The following is a 23,576-nucleotide window of genomic DNA, read 5'->3' as shown; positions in this document are numbered from 1 at the left end:
ATCTGTGGATGAGATTTACTGGCAAAAGGCATTGATTCTCATGCAGTGACACCCTTCAGTCACCCACAAGGCCTTGGCCCAGTTGAGGCAAATGAATTTCTTCTATACTAGCTCTGCAGTCCTCACGCCCCCCGCAGTGAAACTCATTAAAATCCTGTTGTGTCAATCCCCTGCTGCTCTGTTGAGTGCCTCCCCACTCTCCCCCTCAAAAACTTTCTTAAATGTACTTTGAAGTCTTTGGAGCAGAGAAGCTAGAGGACAGGTGGTGCTGTGTAAAACAAGAAAGCAGGGAGATGCTCAGTCCTTTTCCTCTCCTGTCCCCACCCAGGCAGTATTTATGTCAACAGCAAACATAAATACACACACAAAGTACACAACCACCCTTCACCACCCCCCTCCACAACCCCCCTTTTTCTCATTCTTAACTTTGGTGGTGGTGGCAGGGTGGGCTCAAGACAGAGGCTCAGGCCCTCTGCCTACGGGGAGATTCACAGTTGCTGTCTCAACAGCGCCATCCTCCCCTCACTTCCTTTTCTGCCATGGCTGTTGTACTTTATTTTATAATGGTATTTGTTAAGGTCTTAATAAGTGCCAGACACTGTACTAAGTGCTGGGGTAGATAAGAGCTAATCAGAGTGTACATTCCTTGTCCCACGTGGGGCTCACAGTCTTCATACTTATTTTATGGATGAGGTAACTGAGACCCAGAGAAGTGAAGTTACTTGCCCAAAGTCACATAGCAGACAAGTGCTGGAGTCAGGATTAGAACCCCAGTCCTTCCCACTTCTGGACCCCTACTGTCCTAGAATTACAATGGCCCTGGCTGAACTTCCACATGGAAGTAGGATGGGAAGAGATAAACCTGACCCTTGGCCCCGCAGAGCATCTCCCCATTTCTTACCCCCTACTTGTGAGTTTCTCTCAAGATTCTGACCTCATGTAAGCTTAGCAAATATCATGAAAAAAAAACTTCCAAATCTTTCTCACTCATCCTGACTTCTCATTTCCTCAGAAGTCTCACTGCAACCTTGGCATTATGTTTGACTCCTCTATTGCTTTCAACTCTCCCCTTTAGTCTGTTACCAAATCCTATCATTCTTTCCTTCACAAAATTTCTGGATTCACTCCTTCCTCTCCATCTGAATGACAACCATGCTGATGCAGACACTTGCCAAATCCCAGCTAGACTTACTGTTATTAGCTTCCTCACTGCTCTCCCTGCTTCCAGACTCTACCAGTCCACACTTCATTTTGGTGCCCAAATTATATTTTCTAAGTTGCCATTCTGCACACATCATCCCACACCTCAAAAATATCAAAAAGTTGCCCTTTCCTTTCCATGTCAAGCAGAAAATCTGGACCTTATGGCTTTAGGGTACACCATCAGGTTTCTCCCTCTTACTTACAGCTGTCCTTTACTCCTATGCCTTAGCTCATGCTCTTTATTCCTCTAAAAATCACATTCTCACTTGGCCTCATTCCTCTCCCACTTTGGACACTTTGCTCACACCCAGCCTCTTTCCTGAAGCTCTTTCCCTCTTCAAATCCACCAGACCACTGTTCTCCGCAACTTCAAAGCTCTTGTGAAATTCCACCTCCTCCAGGCCTTCCCCAATTAATCCTTTTTCTCCCTAAGCCTTGTCCTGTCACTTGCCATCTTGGCATTTTTGTAACACATCTGCATTTTGTACTCATAACCATCTGTAACACTTGGATTTTCACCCTTCATTCACCCCACCCTCAGCCCAACCAGACTTATGTACATATCCTTAATTTACTTATGTATATTAATGCACTGTTCTATGCACTGGGGTAGACACAAGAAAATCAGGTTGGACAAAGCCCATGTCCCACATGGGGCTCACAATTTTAATCCCCATTTTACAGGTGAGCTAACTGAGGCACAGAGAAGTGAAGTGATTTCCCCTAGGTCACACATTAGACAAGTGGTGAAGCCAGGATTAGGATACAGGTCCTCTGACTCCCAGGCTCTTTCCATTGGACCATAATGCTTCCTTCATCTGAGATTTTTAAACACTTTCTCATAAACCTTCTAGGACCCAACCTCTCTTTCTGGTTGGAAACCCATGATGGATGCTTTTCTGCCTCAGTTTGGTTCCATTTTCATGACATTAACAATTTTTTCATGACATTAACAATTTTTTCTCCGACACCCATATTATTTGAGCTAAGAATCTTAAGGCCTTCATGTCACTTAACCTCTTTTCAATGGTTCTTGTTTCTAGAAAACATGTACTGCATGACTCACTCAGATTATTTCATTAAATAGCATTCCGTCATCTATCACAGGCATTATGAAAACTCTGTTTTCATTTGTATCTCACTGTAGGAGACTGAATTTTAAAAGTCATAAAGTTGTATACATTATTTACTTTTTGATTAGCTGAATAAATACCTTGATTGAGGTGCCAGTTGAAAAAAATGTTGGGAGATGCTGGCATGCTTCCAAGAGTAGAGAGGTTTAAAGCAACATCGGAAGGAGAATGGAAATATGCATTAGAACAGGCAGGTCTTGTTAGGCTGCAAATCTACAGGGGCTATTGAAGGACTTTTTTAAAATGGTATTTTTTAAGCACTTACTATGTACCAGGTACTGTACCAAACACTAGGGTAGATACAAGCTTGTCATTTTGGACACTATACATAGCACAAATAATAATAATAATGTTGGTTTTTGTTAAGCGCTTACTATGTGCAGAGCACTGTTCTAAGCGCTGGGATAGATACAGGGTAATCGGCTTGTCCCACATGAGGTTCACAGTCTTAATCCCCATTTTACAGATGAGGTAACTGAGGCACAGAGAAGTTAAGTGACTTGCCCAGAGTCACACAGCTGACAAGTGGCAGAGCTGGGATTCAATAGGGCTCAAAGTCTAAATCCTCATTTCACATATGAGGTAACTGAGGCACGGAGTTGCCCAAGGTCACACAGCAGGAAAATGGTCTGCATTAGAACTTAAGTCCTTCTGACTCCCAGGCCTGTGCTCTAACCATTAAGCCACATTGCTTCTGCAGCAATAAAGTTGTGGTGAAGTTTTGTTGAAAGCAACAATTTGGAAACTTCCAGAACCAAAGCATTAGATTTGAATTCTCCAGCTGTGGGTGGCAAGTGGCATAATCTAAGATTGGATTCTGTTTTTCTCCTCAATATAATTATGGTATCTGTTAAGCGCTTCTTTGTGCCAAGCGCTTTTCTAAGCTCTGGGGTAGATACAGGATAATTAGGTTGTCCCACATGGGGTTCACAGTCTTAATCTCCATTTTACAGATGATAATAATGTTGGTATTTGTTAAGCGCTTACTATGTGCCGAGCACTGTTCTAAGCGCTGGGGTAGACATAGGGGAATCAGGTTGTCCCACGTGGGGCTCACAGTCTTAATCCCCATTTTACAGATGAGGGAACTGAGGCACAGAGAAGTTAAGTGACTTGCCCACAGTCACACAGCCGACAAGTGGCAGAGCTGGGATTCGAACTCATGAGCCCTGACTCCAAAGCCCATGCTCTTTCCACTGAGCCACGCTCCTTCTCTGATGAGATAACTGAGGCACAGAGAAGTGAAGTAACTTGTTCAAAGCCACACAATATCTTGTTGGAGGCAAAGAACACAGCCTAGAGGTAAGGGAGGGCAGAATCTGCTTCCTGTACAGCCAATACCCAGTTCTCTGGGTATCCAGAATTATTCCAGTTGTAACATGTCACAGATGTGAATAGGAACTCATAAAGCCTGTGCATACATCCTTAACCAAACCTAATAAAGTTACAGTAAAGACTTTGTCCTTTAATGAAATCTAATTTAGTAAGCATAACAGTGGATGCATGTTTAACATTCTTCTGCTTTAGGATATTGGTGGGTGGGCAGCGGTGTGAAAGGACCCAGTAACTGTTGATGTGAGCTATGTAATGGACATGGTAATCAGGCTGACTTTTTAAGATTCTAGCAGAACCTGTGCTGTTGACCCCATACTTAGAGACTCTCCAAGGCTTAGGATCCCCCCAGACTCCTCTAGACTGTAAGCTCATTATGGGCAGGGAACGTTTGTTAATTGTGTTTTACTGAACTCTCCCAAGGGCTTAGTACAGTGCTCTGCACATAGTAAGCACTTAAATGCCACTGATTAATTGACTCATGGCTGAGATTCACATCCATGTTTCCATTCTTTGGCTCAATCAATCAGTCAGTGGTATTTATTGAGGGCTTACTGTGTGCAGGACACTGAACTAAATGTTTGGGAGAGTAGGTTTCAATAAAGTTGGGAGACACAGTCCCTGCCCTTAAGGATCTTATAATCCAGAGAGGGAGACAGAAGTTGAAACAAATTATAGAGGACTGGTTTTGTTCTTTCTTGCAGCTCTCATTTGTGAGCAATCAGAAGGATGTTTCTGCAGCTAGGCATATAAATGCCACTGTGGTGAATGCCATGGGAAGCCAAAAGATTCCGAGGGGCTGTTATAGAAGCTCAGCTACAGGGGATTCTGCCCAAATCCTGAACACAGTTATTCCCTGAAGTCCTAGCCAGGAGGTATTTTCACTCAAGGTGCCTCTGGGCCACTTGAGGATACATGATTTTGCCCCCTAGCAAATGCTTTTAGAGGGAGGGGTGGATTTCCAAATTTTGCTAAGAAAATTCTGGGTGTAATGCCTTTGGCAAACCGGATAATCTCAGCCATGCATGAATTCTTTCATAGTAGTGTTGACAAACTGCCTCTTGTGAGATAATCAGTGAAGCATGATGATAATCTGAAAAAAAGATCAGACTATTTAGCACAGGATACCACTGGATTTCTTGCCAAACTGAAGATGTACAAATCTGTGGTGCAGTCCAACTTTCTGATTTGAGTGTGACCTACACAGAGAGGCACAAAAGTCAGGGACTTTGTTCAACCTGATTTGCTTGTATCCATCCTAGAGCTTAGTATAGTGCTTCGCCCATAGTAAGTGCTTAACAAATACCATCATTATTAAAACTCTAGAACTTTGATCAACACTACCTGCAAGGAAGAACATGTCCCGCTCTAGACTGTAAACTTGCCTGGGAAGGGAATGTGTCTGTTTATTGTTACATAATAATAATAAAGGCATTTCTTAAGCACATACTATGTGCCAGGCACTGTACTAAGTGGTTTCCCAAAAAATGAAAATTTTTTTTTCAAAATAAAAATTTTTTTTTTCAAAATTTTTTTTTTTCAAAAGGGGTGGATACAAGCGAATTTGGTTAGACACAGTCCCTGTCCCAAGTGGAGCTCACAGTCTCACTCCCCATTTTACAGATGAGGTAACTGAGGCCCAGAAAAGTGAAGTGATTTGCCTAAGTCACACAGCAGACAAGTGGCAGAGATGGGATTTGAACCCAATGTACTCTCCCAAGCACTTAGTACAGTGCTCTGCACACAATAAGTGCTCAATAAATTTGTTTGAATGAATGAATCAAATGGTGAGATGAGCTTACCAACAAGGAGGTTCTGAAATACAAACAGCTCTCTAACCAACATTAAGGCAATATACATTACAACAAAGAGAAGTGCTGCCGGAGCAGCCGCCACTTCCTTTCGCTTGGCGGCCATTGCTGCGGCAGCACCAGGCCCACCAGCCCGAAGCCCGAGATGCAGAACGACGCCGGTGAGTTCGTGGACTTGTACGTCCCGCGGAAATGCTCTGCCAGCAATAGGATAATCAGAGCTAAGGACCATGCATCCATCCAGATTAACGTAGCCGAGGTTGATAAGGTCACGGGCAGGTTCAATGGTCAGTTCAAAACTTATGCCATCTGTGGAGCTATTCGTAGAATGGGTGAATCAGATGACTCTATCCTCCGACTGGCCAAAAATGATGGCATTGTTTCTAAGAACTTCTAACTGAAGAGAATTTTTAATATGGATCCTTTGTCACAAAATAAAATGACAAAGAAATCTACCTCATTGGTTTGGTTCCTTTCATAGGACTAGAATGGGTCCAAAGTCTCAATGCTTTTTCAGTCAGTCTGGAGCAAGTAAAATGCCGTGGTGGCTTTAGAAATGAACACTAAGCTCTTAGGTTGTTTGATTGTACTTTAGTCAGTTGAGGCCTGGATGCCAAAAGCTCACCTCCTCCAAGAGGCCTTCCCAAACTGAGCTCCCCTTCTCCCTCTACTCCCTCTACCACCCCACCTTCACCTCTCCGCAGCTAAACCCTCTTTTCCCCCTTTCCCTCTGCCCCTCCCCCTCTCCCTTCCCTTCCCCTCAGCACTGTACTCATCCGCCCAACTGTATATATTTTCATTACCCTATTTTGTTAATGAAATGTATATCGCCTTGATTCTATTTAGTTGCCATTGTTTTTACGAGATGTTCTTCCCCTTGACTCTATTTATTGCCATTGTTCTCGTCTGTCCGTCTCCCCCGATTAGACTGTAAGCCCGTCAAACGGCAGGGACTGTCTCTATCTGTTGCCGACTTGTTCATTCCAAGCGCTTAGTACAGTGCTCTGCACATAGTAAGCGCTCAATAAATACTATTGAATGAATGAATGAAAAGTGTTGCCTAGTGGATAGAGCACAGGCTTGGAAGTCAGAGGGATGTGGGTTCTGATCCTGGCTCTGCCACTTGTCTGCTGTGTGACTTTGGGCAAGTCACTTCACTGGGCCTCAGTTACCTCAGTAAATTGTGGATTAAGACTGTGAGCTCCACATGGAATATGGATGGTGTTCATCCTGATAAGCTTGTATCTAGACCAGAGTTTAGTACAGTGCTACATTTGTGCTACATGAGATATAGCGGAATATATAAGTTCTTGGTGTAAGATGAACTGAAATGTTGTAGACTGCAGGATATGCAACAAACATTTTAATGGAGGCTACTGTCCTAATCCTGGCTCTACCTTTGTCTGCTGTATGACCTTGGGCAAATCATTTCACTTCTCTGTGCCAAATTACCTCATCTGTAAAATGGGGATTAAGAATGTAAGCCCCATGTGGGACAACCTGATTACCTTGTGTCTACCCCAGTGCTTAGAACAGTGCTGGCACATAGTAAGGACTTAACAAATGCCATCATTATTATTAGTAGTTTCCCTAATGTTGAAAATTCAAGGGAAAGGGGATATTTTCATGAGGAAGAGTTCCAAAAAGGATGGATATGTGTGTGTGTATGCGCACACACAGTAAGCTCTCAGTAAATACAACTGACTGACTGACTAGTGCTGTTCTTGGTAGTCAGAGATGATGCTACTGATGTGGAAGTCCAATCTAGGTGTGCAGAAGTGGCTGAGGAAAGCAATGTGGGATGAAGCCATCATCTTGTATTTTCTCTGCAAAATTAAAATTCACCAGGCAAAATTTCCTTTTGCTGGATAATGAGGCAGGCAGTGTTCACAGTTTCACCCCATTTGGGGTGAGCAATTCATCCCTAAATTGGCTACACCTGTTTAGATTGAGCCCCATTTGAGACATGGATTGTATGCAACCTGATAAACCTGTATCTATCCCAGTGCTTAGGACAGTGCTTGGCACATAGGAAGTGCTTAACAAAAACTCTATCATCATTACTACTCAGGATGCTGCTGAGTGATGCTTCCGACTCTTACTGAGCACTTACTGTGTGCAGAGCACTGTATTAAGTGTTGGGGAGAGTAAAATATTGAAAAATAACAGATTCTTGCCCCCAGCAAATTTATGGTCTAGAGCTACTACAGTAGTGATTGAGCTAACAATATCCTAAGCAATTTACTTGTGTAAGACTTTTGTTCATGTGTAGGGAGAAGGAAAAGTCAGGTCAGTGGAACGTGTGCTTGAGTGGTTGATTTTAGGAATAGTTATGTGTGTAGAGCCATCCACCCTCTTGTGTGGTCCCCACTTTGATGTAAGCCTGCTGATCAGAGCTAGGGGTTCAATTGGTTGCCCCTGGATAGAGTGTCTCTAACCTCACCAGAAAAAGAAACTTCTAGACTGAAAGCTCACTGAGTGCAGGGAACTCTGTACTGAACTCTCTCAAGAGCTTAGTACACTGCTCTGCACCCAGTAAGGACTCAATATTTGATTGATACATGTCATTTAAGAGGTCATTCAAGTCCTGGGCATTCAGAGAGAACCTCCTCTTCCTAGAGGGGTAAGAACATCCTGCTTGAGGTCTACCCAGGCCAGGATACAACCAGTATCCTTGAAATTCCAGCTCACCATCTTGTTCCCAGCCCATGTTCTCCCTCTCTGCCTGGGGCAATAGCTTACCACCACAAAAGTCCTTACTGCTCCATTCCAGTGAAATAAAATTCAACTTTGTTTTCAGGCCCTCAAGGCAGATGCCCTCAAGAAGGATTAAGAACTACTTCTCTACCTTACATATGGATAAAATGTATCACTTAGCAGCATCCTAAGTAGTAATGATGCTAGTTATGTTATATGTTAAGTACTTACACTGTGTCAATCACTTTTCTAACCACTGGGGTAGATGGAAGTTTATGGGGTTGCATATAATCTATGTCCCAAATGGAGCTACAGTCTAAACAGGTGTAGTGAATTTAGGGGTGCAGTGCTTACCCCAGTAGGGTGAAACAATGAAAATACAGGGCAATGAATTGATCCCTCATGGCTCTTTTCAGACACCTTTGGTTATGATGATGTTGGTGATGATTATTTATGTGGTAAGCACTTAGTGCTTGTATCTACCCCAGCACTGATGCAAGCACTGGGTTAGACACAAGTTAAGCATTTTGGACACACAACCCCTATCTCTCGTGGGACTCACAAAGTAGGAGAGGGAACAGGTATTTAATCTTCATTTGACAATTGAAAAAACAGCTTGGACATGGTCCCTATCCCACATGGGGCTCATAGTCTAAGTCGGAGGGAGGAGGAGTTAATCCCCATTTCACAGATGAGGAAAGTGGGGCACAGAAAAGTGAAGCTACTTGCCCAAGGTCACACAGATAACTGACAGAGTCAGGATTACAACCCAGGCCCTCTGACTCATGGGCCCATGCTCTTTCCACTGGACCACACTGAGAAAAGAGCAGGATGTTATTAGATGGTGCTGCATCTATTACCATTGAGATTGGTGTCCACGAGGACACTGACATCTTCAAGCCTCCTTAAATGCCACCACCAGAGCAGAATGCTTGTGGGATCATTCTTCTGATCCAATTATAGAATGGTTTGATTTCTTTTTTTACACTTAACAAGCACTCAAATGACTTGGTGAGAGCAACCAGTGCCCTAGGGGAATCACTCAATTGTATTTATTGATGGTGCTTACTGTGTACAGAACACTGTATAATAATTGTGTTTTTCTTTTTAAGTGCTTACTATGTGCCGGGCACTATACTAAGACCTGGGGTGGATACAAGCAAATCAGGTTGGACACAGTCCCTGTGCCACATGAGGATCACAGTCTTAATCCCCATTTTACAGATGAGGGAACTGAGGCCCAAAGAAGTGAAATGTCTTGCCCAAGGCCACACAGCAGACAAGTGGCGGAGCCAAAATTAGAACCCATGACCTTCTGACTCCCAGGTCTGTGCTCTATCCTCTACACCATGCCGCTTCCCAATAATTACAGTATTTGTTAAGCACTTACTATATGTCAGGCACTGTACTAAGTGCTGGGGTGGATACCAGCAAAACAGTCTCTGTCCCATGTGGGGCTCACAGTCTCAATGCCCATTTTACAGGTGAGGTAACTGAGGCAGAGAGAAGTGAAGTGACTTGCCCAAGGTCACACAACAGATAAGTGGAGGAGCTGGGATTACAACCCTTGGCCTTCTGACTCCCAGACCCTATCTACTACACCATGTTACTAGGCACTTGAAAGTCAATATAACAGAGTTGGTAGACACAAGAATTTCTCTCATTGTGATATGAATTGATTATTGCTAACTTAAGGAATGTATCAGGAAGTTTCACCTCCTTTGAGATCAGGAGGTCTGGGTCACATATATTCTGGTATTGAATGAGCATTTTTTTGCTTCTTTTTTTTCCGGCCTCAGTCTAAAGCCTCAAGCTACAAAGAGTTCGTCTTCAGAGAGACCTATTTCTTTTAATGTGCATATTTCTTTACAGTGTGCAGGTTGCCAGGAGAGAGAATGGGAACTCTTTACTCTAGGAATCCTGGTTGATTTGCTGTGAAATCCTTCTCAGTCTGTTAAATGATGTGCATTTTGATAGGGCCAGAAAATCCTGAAACTCATGCCTTCCCTCTGGCATTCCCAGTAAGCTTAATAAAGACCTTCTTAAAGACTGTGCTTTGGACCCAAATAAACTCTCTCATATGAAGTGCACAAGAGTCTTCACTGTTAGTATCTCCAACCATTGTGGACAGGGAACAGGTTCGTTATATTGCTGTGATGAACTTTTCCAAGGACTTAGAACAGTGCTCTGTGTACAGTAAGCTCTAAATAAATATGACTGATTGCAATTTTTCTCATTATATGCCCTATGAGATGGAGAAGGGTGGATATTTGTCAGATGAAAATAACTGGCATTGTTGCCTACTATTACCTAGACTAGGAGCCCCATATAGCATAGGGACAGTGTCAGACCTGATTGTCTTGTATCTACCCCAGTCCTTAGAACAGTGCTTGACACACAGTAGCACTTAATAGATATAGTAGTGGAAAGAACATCAATCAACCCGTGAGTCAGGGGACCTGTTCTAGTCCTGGCTCTGTTACTTGCCTTGGGAAAGTCACTTAACTTCTTTGCAGCTCAGTTTCCTCATTTGCAAAATGGGGTAAAGTACCCCATTAAAAAAAGAGAAGCAGCGTGGCTCAGTGGAAAGAGCATGGGCTTTGGAGTCAGAGGTCATGGGTTCGAATCCCGGCTCGGCTGCTTGTCAGCTGTGTGACTTTGGGCAAGTCACTGAACTTCTTGGTGCCTCAGTTACCTCATCTGTAAAATGAGGATTAAGACTGTGAGCCCCACATGGGACAACCTGATTCCACTGTGTCTACCCCAGCGCTTAGAACAGTGCTCGGCACATAGTAAGCGCTTAACAAATACCAACATTATTATTATTATTACCCATTCTTCCTACCTCTTAGACTCTGAGCCCTGTGTAATAATAATAATGATGGTATTTGTTAAGCGCTTACTATGTGCAAGCACTATTCTAAGCATTGTCCACTGCTCTAAGTGGACAGGGACTGAATCTGACTATATTTCTATAACCCCAATCTTTTTCTTTGCAATCTCGAATTTCCACTTGGCTTCAGAACATCTCCATTTGGAAGTACCACTGACACCTCAATCGTAATATGTCCCAAACAGAACTCCTCATCTACCCATCCCAACTTCCCACCCCCCGACTTTCCTATCACTGTAGACAGCACTACCATCCTCCCTATTTCACAGACCCATAGCCTTGGAATTATTGTCAACTCCTCTCTCTTATTTAACTTACATATTCAATCTGTTGGTTCAGTCTTCACAACATCAGTAAAAACTGCCCTTGCCTCTCCAAACTGCTACCACATTAATCCAAGCACCTATGCTATCCCACTTCGATTACAGCCTTAGCCTCCCTCCTGATCTCTCTGCCTCCTGCCTCTCCGCCTTCAGTCCATACTTAAGTCTGGTGCCTTTTTTCTACAAAATTATTTTTTTACAAAAATATTTTTCTACGAAACATTTTTCTACAAAACTATCAGTCCATGTTTTCCCACTCCTCAAAAACCTCCAGTGGTTGCCCATCCACCCCTGCATCAAACACATACTCCTTACCATTGGTTTTAAGGTACTCAATCACCTTCCCCCTTCCTGCCTTACCTCCTTGATTTCCTACTACAACCTAGTGCACCTGCTTTGCTCCTCTAATTTCAACCAACTTACTACACCAAGATCTTGTATATTTTGTTGTTGACTTCTTTCCCACATTTTGCCTCTGGGAGCTCCACCCTCTTATCTGACAGACGACCGCTCGCCCCACCTTCAAAGCCTTATTAATAAACACATCTCTGAAAAACCTCCCCCAACAAAGCCCTCATTTATTTGTTTCCTACTCATCTCCCACTCCCTTCTGCATCACCCTTGCCCTTGGATTTGCACCCTCTATATACCCTAAATTCAGCCCCACAGCACTTCTGTACATATCCATAATTTATGTATTCATGTAAATGTCTGTCTCCCACTCTAGACTGTAAAATTGTTATGGACAGAAAACTTGTGTACCAACTTGGTTATATTATACTCTCACAAGTGTTTTGGAGAACACTTTACACATGGTTAAGCACTCAGTAAATATAATTGATTATGATTTTGTATTATTCCCAATGTTCAGTACAGTGCTTTGCACTCAGTATGTCACTATAAGTATTATTTTTACTTATAGGACTATAGTAGTTATGCAAAGCTGGGAAAAGAACCTGTATTTCCAGTGTGCTAATTCAATGTTGGTTCCACTGATCCTGTCCCTGCACTAACTTCCCCAGTGAAATAAACTATATTCCTATGGGGCACATGGTAGGCAGCTTGATCCTCAGGGCATAAAAGGGGAAAGTGAGATGTAATTATTCTGTACCACCTTCTGAGCTGTAACGTCAATCCATCAATAGTATTTTTTTGTGTGCCGTGTGTAGAGCCCTGTACTTTGTACTTGGGGAAGTACAATAGAGTTAGTAGACATTATCCCTGCTCCAAGGATCTTACAATCTAACAGGAGAGATAGACTTTAAATTATTAGTAGGGGAAACGATGGAGTGTAGGATTATGTACATAAGTACATAGAGAAGCAGCGTGGTTCAGTGGAAAGAGCCCAGGCTTCGGAGTCAGAGGTCATGGGTTTGAATCCTGGCTCCACCACTTGTCAGCTGTGTGACTGTGGGTAAGTAACTTAACTTCTCTGTGCCTCAGTTACCTCATCTGTAAAATGGGGATTAAGACTGTGAGCCCCACGTGGGACAACCTGATTACCCTGTATCTACTCCAGCGCTTGGAACAGTGCTCTACACATAGTAAGCGCTTCACAAATACCAACATTATTATAAGTGCTGTCCTGGGTGGAGTGAGTGTTTAGGTGTACAGATTTAAGAGCATAGGTAGTGCAGTAGGGAGGAAAAATAGGTAGGAAGAAGAGATGAGATGAGAATTCCTTAGGAGATGGGATTGTAGTAGGGCTTTGAAGATGGAGATGATGGTGGTCTGTTGTCTATGGAGGGGAAGGGAGTTTCAGGCAGGAGGTAGGTGAGAGCAAGGGGTCTATGGTGCGAGAGACAAAAACGAGGTTGGATTTAGAGGAACAAAATATGACACCTGGGTTGTAGTGGGTGAGAAGTGAGGAAAGTTAGAGGAGAGAGATGATTGCATGTCATAAAGCAATGGTGAGACGTTTCTGCTCAATTCAGAAATGGATGGGCAACCATTGAAAGTTTTACTGAAGTAGGGAAGGGGATGGAGGCAGGGAAGTCACTGAGGAGGTTGATGCAGTAGTTGAGGTGGGATGTGACAAGTCCTCGGGGGCAGTGAGGAACAGTGTAGATGGTGAGCAAGGTGTGGATTCTGTGGATGTGAATATGAAACCGACAGGATTTGGTGACTGACTGAAGAGGTGGATTGAAGGTGAGAGTTGAGTCAAGGACAGTGCCAAGTTTGCAAACCTGTGAGATAGAGAGGATGGTGGCGATGTCACAAGTGATGGAACAGAAGTTTCAAAAACCAGAATTCATAGACAGCCTTTAGTAAGTTGGGCCTTCCTTTTTATGCACAGGAACCAACTCTTTCTACATATATGTGGGTGGAGCAGGATCAAATTAAATAATGTCTGCAATATGCTGATTCCTTAATCTCTCTGAGTTCTTCCTGAGGATGTTTCTCCCATCCTTAGGATGTTAGTCCTTAATACTAGAAAATCACAGAGGAAGAAAACAGCTTATCTATTGAGAGAAAAAGAGTGAGATCCATCCTATAAACAGTCTAGCGTTATCCTGGCACCCCAGAGCTATTAAAAAGAATAGCTGATACAGCAAGAAGTTCAGGAGATGATGAGTGACTGCAGTACTATATAATGAATTGGAGCAGACGGGCAAAATGCAAAGAGGATGATTTTGAAAACAGCACCTGAGCTAAAAATACCAATGCTTTACTATTTTCAAGTCCTCTATAGGGACAGCACAAGAAACATTTGGATAAGCGCTTAACAAATACCATCATTATTATTATAAGTGATCAAGCTGTTCTCCTCGAGGAAGACAAGATGACACTGAGGGATTTGGGAAGGCCCTTCTGCTATTTAAAACTGGACAGAACAGAGCACAGGCTGCTCTGTCAGGGCCGTGCAAAGGGATCGAAAGAAAGGTAGCAAAAAAAAAAAAAGTTTGGATTTATCTCATTCCATGTGTTACTCAAAATCTTTTTTTTTTTTTAGGGCTGGATTAGGGTTACTAAATGCATTATGATCATAAATGTTAATTGGGCATCTACAATGTAAAGAAACCAGAAGAGACACTCAATCACCTTGCCCCCCTTTCCTCACCTCACTACTTTCCCATTGCAACCCAGCCCACACTCTTCATTTCTCTAAAGCCAACCTACTCACTCACAGTACCTTGATATCATCTATTTCACCAGAGACCTCTAACCCACATCCTGCCTCTGGCCTGGAACGCCCTCCCTATTCATATCGGGCAGACAATTATTCCCCCCCACTTCAAATCTTTATTGAAGGCAAGTCTGTTCCAAGAGGTCTTCTCTGACTAAGCCCTCTTTTTTTCTTCCACTCCCTTCTGCATTGCCCTGAATTACTCTCTTTATTCACTTGCCCATCCCCACAACGACAGCCCCATAGCACTTATGTGCTTATCTGTAATGAGTTCATTTATATTTATGTCTGTCTCCCCCTCAGTACTCCAAGCTCATAGTGGGCAGGGAAGTGCTTGGTACAGTGGTCTGCATACAGTAAATGCTCAAGAAATACAATTGATTGATTGATTGAACCAGCACATCAGAACATATAAGAAGACTAGAGGTCAAGGTACATACCCTCTGGGCATTTACAATCTAACAGATGAAGCAGGCCAGACAAAAATCGTACATGTACATTATTAATGAAAATGAAAACACCTATACAGTGGATAGAAACAAATATAATCCAAAAAAGCATGAATGAATAAATAAGCCATTATGCATGATAACTGAATGGTTAGAGAATGATGTTGAGGAAGACAGTTTGAAACATTTGATGTCCAAGCAGGAGGAAAGATGTGTACACATTGAGATGGAAGAGTAAAGAGAAAATTTGCACAAGGAACCTGGGAGGGAAGGAAGAGTATGAGTTGGGGTGTAGCAGGAGGAAAGGTTGGAAAAGTTGAAAGACAACAGCTGTGGAGAGCTTAGAAGCTAATGGTGGAAGGTTTGTTTAATGCAGAAAGAAATATGTTGCCATTAGAGGTTTTAAAGACAGGGGATGATGTCAATCTACATGGTACTCTGGGAAGATGATCCAGGCCGGGTAGAATAGAGGGAAGTGCAGAAATGGGAGACAAGAGGATCAAGAAGTAGGCAGGCAGTGACCCTGATGGGGGGTGTGGTTTTGCATAAAAAGCATTTGATTGAATGATGGATTTATCTGGGCATACTACAGTCTCAAGGTCTAGAGGTTGAACTACAAGGTAACATGGCACTAGTCATATGATTTCATTTGAGGCCTGTCTGGCTCTTGCCCTCCACAGGCATCCATGATGGAGGTATGGGTGTTAGATGTTCCTGGTCCCAGGATTGACCCTGTACTATGGGATTTATTTTTTGTAGGTTTTCTTAAGTAAAATGAAGACCAACATGAGGCTGCTCCTATCACCTTCTCTGCCCACCTGCCCCGGGGCTGGAGCCAGAGGTCTGGGGTTTGGTGAGGAGCCAAAGTTGCTTTTGTCCTTTCCCTGTTCCAGTTGCTGCCCCAAAACCCAGGCTGAGGAGTGGAGAGATGGGTGGCATGAACTCTGCCAAGGGGCTGAGCCAGAGCCACTCTAGTTTGGCTGCTTTCCTGCTGAGAAGGGAGAGAAAAGGGGCTTCTCCATTTTGACCATTGCTCCACAGACCAGGCTGCTGAGTAGGGGGGTGGACATGGGTCCTCCTTGCCCCTGTTGAAGTGACTTCTCTGTTCCCTGGTCCAGAGGTGGAAATGACACGCATGTCCCCCTTCCCCCACACAAGCCCTCTGCCTCCTCTCTGTCCCTTGGAGGGGCAGCAGCCTGAGAACCAGCAGGAAAGCTGGAACAGTGTTACTTAAGTTTTGGAGGAAACCATGAACATTCATTCTTTCAGTCATATTTATTGGGTAATTACTGTGTGTGGAGCACTGTACTAAGCACTTGGGAGAGTACACATTTCCAGCCCACAGAGAGCTTATAGTCTAGAGGGTGCTTACAGCCTGTAATGTGTCCTCAGTGGGTGTACTATACAGGCAGTACACTCCCCATGCACCCAGCCCCTCCTCAATTCACGTGTGCTTGGTCGAAGATCCCTCCCTCTACAGAGCTTCATGGAAAGTCCCACCTCCCTCTTCCCCAGTACCTCCCCTTGTTGTCCTTCCTACTTGGACTGTGAGCCCATGTGAGAAAAGACCTGTCTCTGCCCTAATTAACTCATGTGTACCCAAGTGCTCAATATGGTGTTTGGCACACAAGAAGCTCTTGACGAATACCACAATAATAATCATCAGGTGACCTAGTAATTTAAACTATGAAGATGATCAATCGGTAGCCACTAGAAATAGCACCTTTATCGAATCATCTTAAAGGATGTCATCTGTTCAATGAATAGTAATGCAAAATGTAATCATGAAATCAGTTGATGCAGTCATCCAGCTTGGATGGGATGAGGGCTTGGACCAGCGGGTTGGCAAGTGAGGGGAAGGGGCAGAGGTGGGAAATACTGTGGAGGCCAAAAGGGCAGCATTTAATTATGTAATAATTGTCATATTTGTTAAGGGATTACTTTGTGCCAGGTACTCTACTAAGTGCTGGGGTGGATACAAGCAAGCATTTGGAAAGCAGCCTCAATTTAGAAGGGGAGAATCAGTGTGGTCCTAGTGGAAAGAGCATGGGCCTGGGAGTTAGAAGATCTTGGGTTCTAATCCCAGCTCTGCCACTTGTCTGCAAGGTGACCTTGGGCAAGTCACTTCACTTCTCTGTGTCTCAGTTACCTCATTTGTAAAATGGGAATTGAGGCTGTGAGCCCCATGTGGGACGGGGACTAGGTCCAACCCGATTTGCTGGTATCCACCCCAGCTCTTAGTACAGTGCCTGGCCCATAGTAAGCACTTAACAAATACTACAATTATTATTATTATTATTACCCCAGAATATGGTGCCCAGTACTTAGTAAAGGCTTCACAAATGCCATAAAAAAGGGACAAAAGGGAGACAAATATGACCCTAAAGTAGTGAGCTTTTGGGTCATAAATAATGGTATTGTTGGCTATGATGGGAGAGTTAGAGGGAGTAGTAGGTTTACAAGAGAAGATGGAGCGGTTTTTTTTCCAAACTTATCCTCTGCTCTCCTCCCTAGCTTCATCTTCCCCACTTCTAACCTTCTTCCCCTAGCCATCGTCATCCCTACCTGCTCCTTACGTCACTAGTCTAACAGAACACAAGGGCTTGCCTGTGGAAAATTCAGTAGTAATTCTTTGGCAAACACACATTATTTTTAAAGTCCTAACAAGAAGATAATGGAAGGAAAGTCAGAGTTAGTGAAATATCCCTTTGGTTTCAATTTGTCTAGGCCTTGGACCTGTGCTTCTTTGTGTAGCTGGGATACAAAAATAGCAGGTTGAGTTCTTTTTCCTCATAAGTAAAAGTGATAGCAGTGTTTTGAAAACAAATCTGTTGCATTGTTGCTTATTGCACAATATTCTATTGGTTTTCCTGCTCGTAAACTGAGACTTTCCTCTTCCAACACATTTCCAGGAAGCCAAGGAACTCGCTTTAGGGCGGGCCTGCAGAAGAATCGCTGTGGCACTAGTACCCCTGCTTTTCCCTACTAACCCAATTTCCAACTTCTTTTCTCCCCTCCTGCCGTGTGCTCAAGGCAAGACTCTTAGTCTGTAATCCCTCCTTTAAGCCAGCACTCTCCAATGACTGGGGCTAGAGAAGAAATGAGAAGGAAATCTGGAGACTTCGGACTGTTGGTTCTGCCATTCATTTCATACCCTCCTCGTTATCGTGGGGTACATCCTAGTTCTATTTGTAGGATATTACCGTGTCCAGTGAAACGTCAAGATAAACCTTGAGAACAATGAGCAGAAAATGAAACTCCCTGTTACTAGAGCAAAGAAAACAATTAGCTAGGGAAGGCTGCTAAAGCTGCTTTTTTTTAACCATACATGGATTTAATCTGCTGCTCTAGCCTCTGTGCTCCTTGCAGGACTTGGGCTTTGCAAAATAAAGCATGACCTTTAGATTGATATATTTGGTGTTGCAATTCATTGGAATATGCTTCAACACAGTAACTTGATATATATTTACTAAATTATTTGGCACATTCAGGACATCTTGTGGGAATTGTTGGAGGGAACCGGCAGTACATTTTTCACTCCTTCCTCGTGAGTTGGCAGACATAAGGTCACAGGAGCCCAGCAAAAATGGGTGTTGCCCCAGGCTCATTAGCTCTCAGCAAGCTAGCCAGATGAGGCAGTGGGATGTTTTCCTTTCATCATTCAGGCTTGAAAGGAAACTGTCAGCAGTCACTTGCTCTTAAAACAATGAAAATTTAGGGGACAGCACTCTCATTAGCTGAAAGGTACTGCTCTGTGAAAATAAAGAGTTTTTGTTTCCTTAGGTAAAGGCATCCCTGCTTTGTGGCAAGCAGAGACATCACATCAAACTACTTTCTTAGAATTTAAAGTCAGGTGGATTTTGGAACACAAGCTTCCTGCTAAATTACAGAGACTATGCATCAGCGAAGTACATTTCTTGAGATGAGAGGCTTTCAGGATGAATGACTTGCTAGTAAGCTAGATGTATGGATTTTAGATTATGCAGTAGTTTGATGATTCACCTTTGACCTGAAATTGATACATTTCCACAGTTGTTCTCCATGTCTTAAACAGAGTCACAAAATCAGAAAGAAGGAAACAGTCTCTTCAAGGAGAATCCCCAGCAGAAACTCCAGTTCTTGTGATCCAATTATACCCTGGGGTGATGATAGCATTTCTAATCTAAAAGACAGTGGCTAATGGTTAATGAGCGGTTTGGGTTCTAATACTGAAAAATGGGAAAATTTCAAGCCCAGAGAAGGTTCTGCCAACTTTTTTTTCCCCCCATTCCAGATGCTTTCTCCTTGTAGTCACTGATTCAGTAAAATGACATGTATGGTGTCTTGGAGGATGAGCAATTTAGTTAAGCCCTGAAAACTACAATTTTCCATTATAATCTTGAGCACCTTAACACCTATTTTCAATGAGTTGCCTGCCCTCAATCAAGCATTGCCGCCTGTGAATGTCATGCTCAGCCTTCCTTATTTATGATTTTTCTCTTTTTCCTCTGAATTACATAACTGTGTCAACTTTCTGTAATATCCCCAAATCTGAACTGTGTTATTTGCACCCTCATTAGCTTTTAGCACATAGAACCAGTATTGGCTAGTGGAAAGAGCACAGAACTAACTGAGAGTCAGGAGATCTGGACTCTAATCCTTTCTCTCAAACTATTGTGTGACTTTGGACAAGTCACTTCTCTGGATCTCTGTTTTCTTACCTGCAGTATGTAATTCCTGCTGTGTTTCCCTCTTAGACTGCAAGTTATTCTTGGGGGACAGGGACTGTGTCTGATCTGATTACACTGTATCTACTCCAGGGATTCCATAATGTCTGGCAGGTAGTAAGCACTTAACAGTATCACAACCATTGTTCAGTCAATCAATCAGTGGCATTTATTAATCACAAACTCTGTGGAAAACAGCTCTCATTATTATTATTATTATTATTATTATTATTATATACTATTTGCTGTGGCAGTTTACAGTGTTTATGGTACTTGCAACCCCTCAAGCTAGATGGCTTTCACCCATTTAACAAATGTCATAGATTTATTACTGTTTACATTGCCACAGTTTGTGTATTACAGTTACTCTTATGCCCATTTTATAGAGGAAACTGAGGTCCAGAGTGGTGAAGGGACTTGCCCAAAGTTGCACTGTAGGCCAGGGGAGGAGGTGATGATGAGAACCCAGGTGGTCTGACTCCCAGTCCTGTGTTCTTTCCACTAGTCCAGACTCCCTCCTATAGGAAGCCATCACTCTAGGCTTCTAGACATTATCTTTCCTCAGAGGACCAAATGGACTGTTTGGCCTCCTTTCTATAAACATTTCTTTCATTTATTTACTGAGTGCTTACTGTGTGAAGAGCACTATACTAAGTGCTTGGGAGAATACAGTTTAAAATAAACAGACATATTTCCTGTCCACATTGAGATTACAGTCTACAAGATGTTTACTTACTGGGCACCAGGGCTGATTATTGGTCATTCCTGCTTTGAAAGGGAATCTTCCCTCTCAACCCACTATATCAGCGTAGACTTCTGCACTGATGGATTTCGGCTGAGTTTCAGTATTTTAGGCCTTAAACAGGGTCACTTTGAATTAGTCCAGCAATCCAACCAGCCCAGTATCCTGTCTTTGACAGTGGAGCCAGAGGACACTTGAGGGTTCAATGTTATGACTGCCCTGCTGGACATCAACCCTAATGGTTAGAGAGGGATAACCTGATGCCCCCATTTTTCATTCTAACACTTCCTAAGCTGATTTCCTGGTAATAATGATAATTGGTGATATTTGTTAACCATTTACACTAGTCAATCACTGTATTAAGCTCTGGGGTAAATACAATGTATGCAGATTGACAGAGTTCCTGTCCCACTTGGGCTTCACAGTCTAAGTAGGAGGGTGAATAGGCCTTGAATTTCTATTTTACAGATAAAGAAACTAAGGCCCATGAAGTAAAATAACTTGCCCATTGTCCTCTAATTTTCAGGCCTGTGGTCTTTCCAATAGGTCTTATTTCTTCTATTTAATCTATTTAAGACTCCAGCCTTCTAATGTACCTTCCATTTCCCTCTACTTACTTGCCTTGTTCTCTCTAATAACCCAATGGACTTCTCGTGCATGAATTTATCCAAATCCTTCTTGAACTGATTGATATGTTCTGCCTAACATCTTCCTGTGGGAAGAAATTCCATTTAGAATTGGAAGAGGATGAATGTAGATAAAATGTGGAAGATTAGTCCAGTTCTAAAACCTTCATGGAGGAAATTGAGGAAATGGGGAGGGGGTGAAAAAAGAGGAGGATATATAGGGCCAGGTAGGGAAGCAGTTTGGTCCTTAGAACCAGCTGACTCCGAAGCTATTCTCTCTCTTTACCATTTGGTCCATTTGGTTCATGACAGGTTGGCACATTTTGATTTATAAAACTTTGAGTGAAATACTTCAAGATGAGGTGAAATACTGGAAGTTTTTAATGACTATTGGTTGATCTTTTTTTCATCATATTTGTTAAGCACTTAATATGTACCAGATACTTTTAGAAGTGCTGGGATAGATACAAGGTAATCACAGTCAGTCAATAGTGTTTATTAAGCACTTACTGTCTGCAGAGCACAGTTCATGGAAACAGTCCATGTCCCACATGGGGCTCACAGTCTTAACCACCCCCCTTTTTTTTTTTAGCAGAAGAAGTAACTGAGGCACAGAGAAGTGAAGTGACTTGTCCAACCTTACACAGCAGATAAGTGGTGGAGTCACATTAGAATCCACTTTCTTTTGACTCCCAGGCTCCTTCTTACTCTGAGGCCCATGCTCTATCCACTAGGCCAGACTGCTTCTCCTAGGCCATGCTGTTTCGTGAAGCAGCATGGTCTAGTGGCAAGACCACGGGCTTGGGAATCAGAGGCCATGGGTTCTAATTCGAGCTCCACATTTGTCTGCTATGTGACCTTGGGTAAGTTACTTAACTTCTCTATGCCTGTTACCTCATCTGTAAAATGGAGATTGAGACCCTGAGCCCCATGTGAGATAACTGGATTACCTTGTATCTACCCCAGTGCTTAGATCATGCACTTAAGCGCTTAACAAATACCATTATCATTATTATAGATCTCCCAGTCTTCTGATCAGGGAGTGTTGGCGGAGAAGAAGGAAGTGGGTGTTTCTGTTCCACCTGATTAACTTATATCTACCCCAATGCTTAGTACAGTGCCTGATACATATTTAGTGCTTAACAAATACCATAAAAAAGGTACACGGAACTGAATGCCCCCTGTGATCGATTACAGCAAGAGGGCAGAATGGTAACAGTGACTCAGATGAAGTAGGCCAGCCCAGTGTCATGCACTTAGTTCAAAACTGCCATCTGGAGGAAGCTAATTCCCAGCCGCGGGCAATATGCGAGACTACTGAAACCTGTTGGATTTTTGGCAGCAGGTGTAGCGCTCAATTCGCACGTGTAGGGTGAACTAAGATTCCAGTGAATCAGATAATAATAATAATGGTATTTGTTAAGTGCTTACTATGTGCCAAGCACTGTTCTAAGCGCTGGGTAGATACAAGGTTATCAGGATGTCCCATGTGGAACTCACAGTCTTAATCCCCATTTTACAAATGAGGGAACTGAGGCACAGAGAAGTTAAGTGACTTGCCCAAGGTCACACAGGTGACAAGTGGCAGAGCTGGGATTAGAACCTACAACCTATGACTCCCAAGCCTGGGCTCTTTCCACTAAGCTGTGCTCCTTTCCTATGCAGGTTAAGATCTAGTTTCCTCCATTGCACAGAGAGTTATTTTGATTCAGGAATAGGCAATCTTTTTGTCAGGTTATGGCCAACCAACACCTCACTGTTTAAAGAATAAGAAGACACCAGGTCCCTGGCAGGGGTGTAGGGATGCAACAGTGAAAATTAGCAAGAGGCAACAGACTCAAACACTGGCAGGAGTAGTTTACATTATTTGAGGAGTGAAGTTAGTAAAGTTCAATTTCACTTTGGAGAGAGAGACTGTTATCTGCAGAACATTGTATGAAGCAATTTGGAGAGCACTGAAGATTTTGAAGACCTAAGTCCTGTCCTGAAGGAGCTTGGAGTTGTGGGCTTATTATGGGCAGGAATGTGCTTGTTGTTATATTGTACTCTCTCAGGTGCTTAGTACAGTGTTTTGCACACAGTAAGCACTCAAAAACTATGATTGAATGCATGAATGAATGAATGAATGGGAGATAGGTACTCCGTGTAGGCAGGGAATGTCTGCTTACAAGTACTTAGAACAGTGCTCTGCACACACTGCTAATACCATTGCTTGCTTGATTGATTGATTACTCAAGCCATGATTTCCGAAGGGGAAGGATTAGATAATTTAGTCTTACCCTGAGGTAGAGAGATGGATAAGATGAGATTTGAGCTCTGGGGACTTCCTTAGTCCCTGCTATTTTCTGGGCACTATTTTTCTAAATGCCCAAAGACCACTGGGGGACTATTTGGAAACCACAACAGGTAAGGCATCATGAGAAGATGGTTGCGGGATACTGGGAAATGTTTTTACACAAACTCCTTGATTGTTCGTTTCAAGGGTTTAAGTCAATTTTAGTTCCCAGTGTGCGTTCAGGTTTCCACTTTGTGAG

At 43.0% G+C, this 23,576-nt stretch overlaps 2 protein-coding genes across 3 annotated transcripts in view; both read left to right on the top strand.

Moving 5' to 3' along the window:
* Nucleotides 1-23,576, top strand: part of SLC14A2 (solute carrier family 14 member 2) — a 736,943-nt gene that overhangs the window by 144,998 nt on the left and 568,369 nt on the right. The gene's annotated exons all lie outside the window — the stretch shown is intronic.
* Nucleotides 5,572-5,932, top strand: LOC100080384 (40S ribosomal protein S21-like). The gene has a single exon (XM_039911485.1). It carries the CDS (start codon nt 5,625-5,627, stop codon nt 5,874-5,876), a length of 252 nt encoding a protein of 83 aa, XP_039767419.1. The 5' UTR covers nt 5,572-5,624; the 3' UTR covers nt 5,877-5,932.

This window comes from Ornithorhynchus anatinus, chromosome 3 (assembly GCF_004115215.2).
Source record: "Ornithorhynchus anatinus isolate Pmale09 chromosome 3, mOrnAna1.pri.v4, whole genome shotgun sequence".
In the NCBI taxonomy this organism is placed as follows: Eukaryota; Metazoa; Chordata; class Mammalia; order Monotremata; family Ornithorhynchidae; genus Ornithorhynchus; species Ornithorhynchus anatinus.
This window is presented reverse-complemented; position numbering and strand designations above follow the sequence as displayed.